The sequence below is a fragment of the Helianthus annuus genome, chromosome 14 (assembly GCF_002127325.2).
Source record: "Helianthus annuus cultivar XRQ/B chromosome 14, HanXRQr2.0-SUNRISE, whole genome shotgun sequence".
Lineage (NCBI taxonomy): Eukaryota > Viridiplantae > Streptophyta > Magnoliopsida > Asterales > Asteraceae > Helianthus > Helianthus annuus.
In genome coordinates this window covers 167,359,203-167,368,675 of record NC_035446.2, presented here as the reverse complement: position 1 = coordinate 167,368,675, position 9,473 = coordinate 167,359,203, and the positions used below count along the sequence as shown (strand labels likewise).

Below are 9,473 nucleotides of genomic sequence, written 5' to 3'. Positions count from 1 at the left end.
TTCCCAGCAGAACGAACCAAAACCAGATCTGAAGGACAGGTATTCAGCATTAAGTGATGAACAAACAACCTGTTCACATACTAAACAAAGAAGCAAACAATATCAGCATAGATGGTATACACGAAATAGAAAAAAAATGTATGAATGCAAGGATAAAAAAATTCAAAAATTTATATGTTCAAGTACCATGCAGTCGTCTCGGTCTTTAAAATCATTTTTAGGTTTGTAGTAGAAGTAGTTAGATGGCGCTAGAGAAATGTCTTGATAAAAGTGGAATAGCCGGAACGAAGATAAAGCTTCTTCATACTGACAAACAACCCATGAATCGTCAGGTAATTTCAATGACGTGACGACATCAAACCAACCATTGTAAAAGAAATAGTCGCCTACAAGTTTGAACACCTTGACTGGAAAGGTCCTCCCATCGAGGGTCCTGATGATTGCATTCTTCTCAGGATAACCAAACTTCTTAATCCATTCACCATAACCAGCAGGAAGTTTCTGTAAAATGATAATGCAAACGCGTTAATGGCAATTATAATATGGGTGAATCTATGAATGCTTTTAATGACTATACTAACCAACGATTTTTTGTCGCTCTTCCACACACGGGCAGCAAATCCGTACACCATCTTGCCTGCAAAAGATGTAAACAAAAACAACATAATTCGAGGTTTAATTGTCAACAATAACTTCAAACAGGGGCTGTGTTAATCAAAAGTTGTATCAAAAAACATTAAATCAAACCAAACGATTTTTTGTGAAAAAAAATGCCAAACAGACAACATAAATTGAATATTTAACCCTAATATCGTCAATTAACAACATAGCCATGCGTCATAAAACATTTAAAAGTTACCAGCTCAAATATGATCAATGGTATAGAATGTGTAGTATAATAATCAAATAAAAAATTTAGCAATCCAATATGAAAAACAATAATATACATACATTGATCAATATACATTCATCAATTATGATGTGCTGGAATCATATAAGAAATTCAACATCAAATTGAATATGAATAGAGCTGATGTTAACCAAACAATTACAGTACATGAAAACAGTAATTGTAACCTTAATACACAAAAAGCTTCAAACATAGAATAACATAATGACTAAAATAACAATATATCACAGTTTTCTAACAACATAATCACTAAACTAATACATCATACTGCATCGAATAAAACTTCAAACATAGAAAACGGTTTCCTATTAACGACTTTATCTTGGTAATATTTGATCTGATTTCAAAATTCAACATATAGAACTGCAAATCCTTAATACACAAAATTGAAGATCCCTAAAACACAAATCTTATATACACGAACTTCAAAAAACCCCGATTATAAACCCTAACAAAGAAACGGTAAACATAAACAACATCAAATCGGCAACGATAATCCAACAAACATATATCAAAACAAAACAAAGAAATCAGAAACAATAAATCAAACCAAAAGGAAAACGCATGTAAAGGAAGAACAATCGATCAAAAGAATGATTAAAAAACAGTAGATGATTAACTGAATATAGTTCAAAAACATTGATCAATATACATTCATCAATTATGAAGTGCTGGAATCATATAAGAAATTCAACATCAAATTGAACATGAATACAGCTGATGTTAACCAACCAATTACAGTACATGAAAACAGTAATTGTAACCCTAATACACAAAAACCTTCAAACATAGAATAACATAATCACTAAAATAACAGTATATCACAGTTTTTCAACCACATAATCACTAAAGTAATACATCATACTGCATCGAATAAAACTTCCAACATAAAAAACGGTTACTTATTAACGACTTTATCTCGGTAATATGATGAGCAGATTTCAAAATTCAACATATAGAACTGCAAATCCTTAATACACAAAACATACATACATGAACTTCAAAAACGTCGATTATTTAACATAATAAACAAACGGTAAAGTAAATCAAATATCAATATCAATAGGCTACCATAATCTAACCAACAGAGATTAAAACAAAACATATATCAAACTGCATCGAACAAAACTTCAAACTTCCTTTATAGTTACTTATTAACAGATTATAATATCTTTTAAATCTGAAGATCCCTAAAACACAAAACTTATATACACGAACTTCAAAAAACCCCGATTATAAACCCTAAAAAAGAAACGGTAAACAAAAACAACATCAAATCGGCAAGGATAATCCAACAAACAGAGATGATGAAGAAGAAATCGGAATCATTACCCTAAGATATCCAGCAAATCCGTATAAGAAACCGATCTTCAAATCATATAAACAAACAACATCATATCGGCTTTTAAAACCCTAATAAAAAAGGAATAAGCTAATCGATCTTCAAATCATGTACAATAAATTCATACATCATCACATAACAGTCAATACATACCAAATCAAAGTAAAACAAACCATTCAAACAGATTCGATCAATAAGATGATGAAGAAGATACCGGAATCATTACCGTCGATGATGATGACTGTTGAATATTTGAAGATTGATTAAACCTAGTTGCACAGGATCGATTGAGAACGCAGGAATAAGAATCGCCTATTAGGGTTTCTTTGAACGATTTGAGATAATGAGAGAGAGAGATGAGAGTGCGTATGTGAGAAGCAAATTGAATCCCCATCAGAGACCAATGCCACTTGTCAAATTATTTGAGTTTTGCCACATCATTGCTTATGTGGATGCTTATTTGGCTTGCACCATTGCGTGACACGTGTCCCCCAATGGTTTGCTTTATTAGAGATATAGATTTTATGAAAAAAAATATTAATTATTCTATCTCTTATTTTCATATTGCAATTTTTTTTTAAATTTAGTTTGTACTTATCTTTTCCGTTCAAATGGGACAGAAGTAAAACTATTGGGTTTCACATTTGTAATTAGTTATTTTTTTTATTAAGATGCTATCGTTCTATTTGCTCATGTTCAAAATGATCAGGAAAAAAAAACTCAGTTATTTTTGTTTCTAGGAAATCATAATCCTTCTTTTATTTGATTCAATCATTCTAGAAGTTTTAAAACTAAAATCTAATCTATCATAATCAAATTCACATTTCAAAACCCTCAAAATTCAATCATTCAATAGTCACAATTACTCACACGTATAAGCCCATATATAATTAATCTAACCTACTTTTAATAAAGGATTCCAATTAATTCTACGTGAAATTTATAAAGACTTTTAGTTATACACTTAATTTCATATATAATCTAATCTAACTTTTAATAATGTATATATGTGTGGACGCTCGGAGGGCAAAAGTGAAATTGCACTAATTTTAACGTTATTTCACTAAATTTGTGAAAATAACGTTAAAAGCGGCGGACGGTTAATCATGCATCATCATCATGTGGTGGCGTTGATAGCAGAAAGACAAAAGGGAACATGCACTAATCGGTCTTTGTCCCGATTGCTAAGTGTTATGTGCCTTATGTCCAAAGCTTGATGCAAAACTACTATCGAGTCGGGGGTCTTACTAAAAGCAGCCTCTACATCTTACTCTCATCAGACTCTACCTTATCTTTGCTATTTGTGGGATTTACTGAGTATGATGATGATGATGATTTAGTATATATAATTAGATTTATTCAACCCGTATAATACACGGAGTTTATAAAGATATATTTTTTTATTATTTAGTTTATAAAATTACATTTATCCAACCCGTGTAATATACAAGGTTACAAAATTATTTTTATTTAACCTGTGTAATACACAGTGTTTTTAAAGATATAACTTTTTTATTATTTAATATATATAATTAGATTTATTCAACCCGTACAATACACGGGTTTTTATTATTTGGTATATTACATTTGTTCAGTACAATACATGAGGTTGTTAGAGATATAATTTTTTTATTATTTAATATATAAAATTACATTTGTTCAACCCATGTAATAAACGAGATTTTTAAAGAATAATTGTTTTAATTTAGTATATAAAATTACATTTATCAACCCGTGTAATACACGAGGTTCTAACATAGTAAACATTATAAAATGACTAATTTTTTTTTAATTTCAGTTTTTTAATAGTTTATTGCTATAAACAATTTAAATATATTATGTTTTTATTTTAAAACTTTAGTTTATTATATTAATACTTTTTTAAACTTCTTATACGACTTTTTGCTTTTTTTTTTAAATCCCTTATATTATAAATAATATATGTTTTGAACCCTTTTAATTTGATTTTCTTTTAATAGCTTGCTTTTGTTATGTTTTGAAAAAAAAAAAAAAAAACCTTAACACGGGACTAAATGTGTAGTGCTTGTTTTTTACGGCTTTATTTTTTGGATTTTCTCTTTTGCTTACTATAACAAGTGTGTCGGTACAATAAATAACTCAACCTAACTGATACCGACCAAATTTTCGTTACAACGCACGTAAGAATCCAAATAGTAGTAATAATAATGATAATAGTAATTTAATCTAATACTAATAAAAGAGTAACTTTAATGCCACATGGCATTCTTTTATAGTAAAGTATTTCATTAAAATGCCATGTGGCAATTTATCATACTACCTCAACTATATAATAAATAATAAAATTAATATAAAGACTATAATTTAATATATATTAGAAATAATCTTATATTTAAGATGATATCTCTTCAATATTCTTAATTCTTAATAATTAATATTAGTTATCTACATACTTATATTTTTTGAGTTAATTACTGTTTTCGTCCTTGTGGTTTGTCAAAAATCACTATTTCAGTCCATTAGTTTAAACATTACGATTTTAGTCCATGTGGTTTCACTTTCGTTACCATTTCAGTCCACCTCGTACCATTTCAGTCCTTGTACTTAACAGAATAATGGATTGAAATGGTTACGAAAGTGAAACCACAGGGACTGAAATGGTTACAAACCATTTCAGTCCCTGTACTTAACAGAATAATGGATTGAAATGGTTACGAAAGTGAAACCACAGGGACTGAAATGGTTACGAAAATAAAACCACAGGGACTGAAATGGTTACGAAAATGAAACCACAGGGACCGAAATCGCAAATTTTAAACTAATGGACTAAAATAGTGATTTACAAACCACGGGGACGGAAACAGTAATTAACTCTATACTTTAATACAATATCTATACTTTAGTAAATAAAAACATACTTATCAAAAGAAGATGAGATAACCAAAAATTTATATACTCATCACCATTTTGACATAACAAAAAATTAAAAAACTGATCATGTTTATAATTTATTATTATCGTTTTCACGAATGTTAAGCATATGTATAAACAATATATATATATATGTGTGTGTGTGTGTGTGTGTTTAATATATATAATCTTAGATCATGAACTAATTCCATTCCATCTTTACTTTGATAACACTTTTTTAAAATAAGCAAATATTAATCTAAAATAAAATATACTAATTATTTTGTATTCAAAAACAAAATTCTTCGTAAACGCATCATTTAAAATGAGTAATGTTATATGTTCGTTAATTTTGTATGTATAGTTCATATTAGGGTTATTGTATTCATATCAAAATTTATATTTATTATGTGTGATGCAAGAAATAATATGAAATATAAAAAATATTTTAAAATTTATAATCGTCATGTCCTTTAAACGCAACCAACCTCAACAATAACATATTAATTTTAAAAAGCTCATTCAAGTTTATATAAATGGAAAACACGTTTATTTCCCCAAAGAACTCGATCAACTCCATGATTATTTTAAAGCCTTTCATTTTCTATCCTCAAATCCATGTAATACATGGGTCTATAAACTAGTAAACATAATATAGCCAACCCCTCATCAACCCATTGTGACCAGCGGTCACCAAAATACCAAACTGCAAACATGATTCAGTGACAACCTATAAATCTAGTATGAACCCTATTTCTTAAAGTGGTGCATATAATGTTATTCGTAAAATATTATCTTTATATTATCATTTTTTCAGTAAATTTTATCATGATTTCACTATATATAGGGTAATCTTTGTATTGCAATCATGCACGTTGGGTTAGTTCACCAATCGACTGAACAACAATATTGTTGTACCCTGTGCATCAGTAAAACCATTATAGACAGTGGCGCAACTTAGTGGGAACCGGGGTCCCCCCCCCGTGTCAGTTAGAAGTATAAAATTTCCGATCATTCGTCTGAAAATTTTAAAATTATATAGGATCGTCAATCACTGACCAAGTAAAAGAATAGCTTTTCGTATTTTTGAAACGTTATGGCTAAAATCATGTGACTCAGTTTCTTATTAAAACTAATTTGTGTATATAAGATCAGTAATCAAATAAAACAAAAAGTGTTTTACAAGAAATTACACAAATTACCCATCCCCCCAATCATATATTTTCCTCTCATACATGCATAGAATCATTAGCATAAGTTATATAATAAAAACAAATTAACAAATTATACAGGTAACTGAAATCACAAAATAAGTTGCTCAAAATACTTATTTGATGTACGTATATGATTTCATAAAAAAAATCCTATGAAATGCTCATGTATTTTAGTATTTCATGTATGCCTGAACATGAGTGTTTACAGAACACTGAAAATGGCTACATAATCCTTATCCACAAGAGCATTCACAATAGCTCCATTATATCTTTCCTTATTTTTTAAATTTAAAGTAAATAGCTAAAAATCATCATTTTTTTAACTCCTCATCATAACCACCAAATCTACACCTTATTTTAATAATTTAAAAAATTGTGACAGTAGTTTTTAATACATGAAAAGCTACTATTCATAATCATCAAATTATTGTGAGACTATTAAAACGAGGAATATAATAAAACATGTGTATATGAGTAAGATAAAGATAAAAATGACAGATGAAATGTGAATGGTTTTTTAAAATGAGAGATAAATTTAAAAAAATGTGTTTTTTAGTTAAATTACATGACAGAATATGATGATGCTGTTGTGAATGCTCTAACAACATACAATATATAAATTTATGTATGACATAACAAGATCTGAATCATTCTTTATGTATAGGTAGTTACAAGAAAGTGATAACTGCACATGATTAGTATCATATACACATACATATATACGTATCTAGATAACATACATGGTCATTTTGGTGATTTTAAAGACTCTACTTGGGATTTTCCTTGCGGGCCTCTAGTCCGTATAAAAAGTCTGTATTCATCAAAAGTCATAGAGGGGTAGAGAGCCGGTGTCTCCGGTGTTACCAACTCCGGTGCCGGATGAATAAGCAAATCGCTCTTCGGATTATAGAAATACGCCAACGACACTCGCTCTTTGTCTGGATTCACTATCACCCTGTGTTCTACACTTTTGTATATAGCGTTGCTTAAAACCTAATAAAACAAAGAAAAAAACAATATACAAGAAAGGTCAAAACTCAAAAGACATAATCTACATGTGATACATGTGCATTAGACCTTTAGAAAGAAGCAACATGTGGCAAGTTAACCACCAATCGAATTACCAAAGGCTGGCCACTATTTGGGGGAGAATGAAATTGACATAGATCCGAATACGGTATAATTTTGTTTACTTTTTTTTATTTCAAACTTTAAACAAACAAATATGTACCTACCTGAAGTTGATCCCCAATATTTACTATGATTGCGTGGCGAGCCGGTTTAACTGTGATCCATTGTTCGTTTCGTCGGACTTGAAGGCCGCTAACATCTTCATCAGGGAGGAGAAAGGTCATGCCACCGGGATCAGAATGCGATGAAAGGCCTAGGGTTAAGTCAGGTTGTGGGCATTTAGGATAAAAGTTGACTCTCAAACAAGCACCAATATCATCTCCACCAAACTTGTTTTGAAGATAATCATCTTTTAATCCTAGATTTATGGAAAATACCTCTAGCAAATCCCTACCCAAACGTACTATTTCTTTGGAGTATTCTTCCACAACTTCTCTGCATTAAATAAAACAAATATTTTAAGAAAATCTATCATGCAAGTCACTACAATATGCAAATAATTTAGATGGCTGTGTTAGGAAGATAGTTCATTCAATTAAAATAGTATACTATTTGAAAATGTTTAATTTATGTACTTTTAATTTTAATACTCATTACTAATGTAGATTAATTATTAATCCAACCATCTCCACGTGAATATTTGAAAATGTTTAATTTATGTACTTTTAATACTTCATTACTTATATGTAGATTATTATTAATCCAACCATCTCCACCTGAAACCAAAGGGCCTTTGGCCTAACGATATTAAGGTCTCAGACGAGGCTTGTCTTTTCAGGTGTTGAGAGTTCAATCCATGTGAGTAGAGAACGTGTAAATTGTTGCTCTAAAAAAAATAAAAATAAAAAAATCCACGGGAAAGCCCATAAGGTGTCCATGGGGTGAGGTGGAAGAGAGAGGAGGACCGCTTCCACACGTGGAAACAACCGTATGTGCACAAGGGTACGTGAGAGAGGAGGGCCGGTTTGTGAGGAGGGAAGAGAGAAGCGAAGAACTTAAAAGGGGCGCCAGGGGGAGAGAAGGAGAGAGAAGGTCGGTTTGCGGCCAGTAAATACACGAAGTCCCAATGGGCAGGCGCCTATGTAGGCATAGGCGCCTGTCCCATGGTGGATACTTTAAAACTTTCTTAGCCAACTCACCTCAAAGAAGTTGGTTTGTCAGGCCATTTATTGTGATCCTTTAGCGAAGAAGGAAGATAGTGAAGAAAATAATAATCACTCCAATCAAGTATAGCACCCTTTTGAAGCCCTAATCTGCTTCCATAACCTTCATACGTTTTCGGTGAATTAGCATACTTTTGCTTCACTTCCATAGACTCATGAAAAAACTCTCGCCATATCTCCCTAGCTCCATCAACTAATTCCGGCCTCAACCCATGATTAATCACCTGGAAAAATCCCCACTCGCGACATGCGACGGATATCTCCTTCAACGTCGCTTCACGAACCGTGAGATCACCGTTGTTGAGGCCTGCTAGGTCGATCAAAGGTATGTTTATGTCGAGTGGATTAGTGTCAAGCGAAGGGCGGTCTAGTGGCGGCTTGATGTATCGGTCGGGAATTATCGGTTTACCGCTTTCGGACAACGACTGTACTCGGACTATGGGCTCCGGCCAATCACAAGGGCAAACCATGGCTGGCTGATGAGATAAGTTTGATAAGATATTATGAGGTGGTGGTGGAAGAGAATAGAAGGGAATTTAAGGTGGTTTTAAAGGGATGGCTACCAGGAGGGTGTGAGGTGAAAATGACGTAAATTAAAGGATATTAAACGTGCAAATATATATATGTATGGGGACGGTGCGTTTGATGCGTGTGACAGAACTGCTTTTTTTTTTTACTTTTTTAACGACTAACAGAATCAATTTCGAATACTCTTTGAGCACTCACTGTACCAAACAGAGTACTCCGAGAGTAATTCGAGTTCACCACCAATTCCGGAGAAAACCCGGTAACCTATCCGCACGTTACCGGTAAAACCCGTTTGG

General features: G+C 31.7%; 1 protein-coding gene across 1 annotated transcript; it reads right to left on the bottom strand.

Annotated features, from left to right (window-relative positions):
- Nucleotides 1-6,981: 6,981 nt before the first annotated feature.
- On the bottom strand, nucleotides 6,982-9,214 carry LOC110904896 (probable 2-oxoglutarate-dependent dioxygenase At3g111800). Its single transcript, XM_022150762.2, has 3 exons — nucleotides 8,626-9,214; nucleotides 7,591-7,921; nucleotides 6,982-7,348 (listed from the first exon to the last, which is right to left on the bottom strand). Exons 1-3 carry the CDS (start codon nucleotides 9,117-9,119, stop codon nucleotides 7,100-7,102), a joined length of 1,074 nt encoding a protein of 357 aa, XP_022006454.1. The 5' UTR covers nucleotides 9,120-9,214; the 3' UTR covers nucleotides 6,982-7,099.
- Between the last annotated feature and the right edge of the window lie 259 nt (nucleotides 9,215-9,473).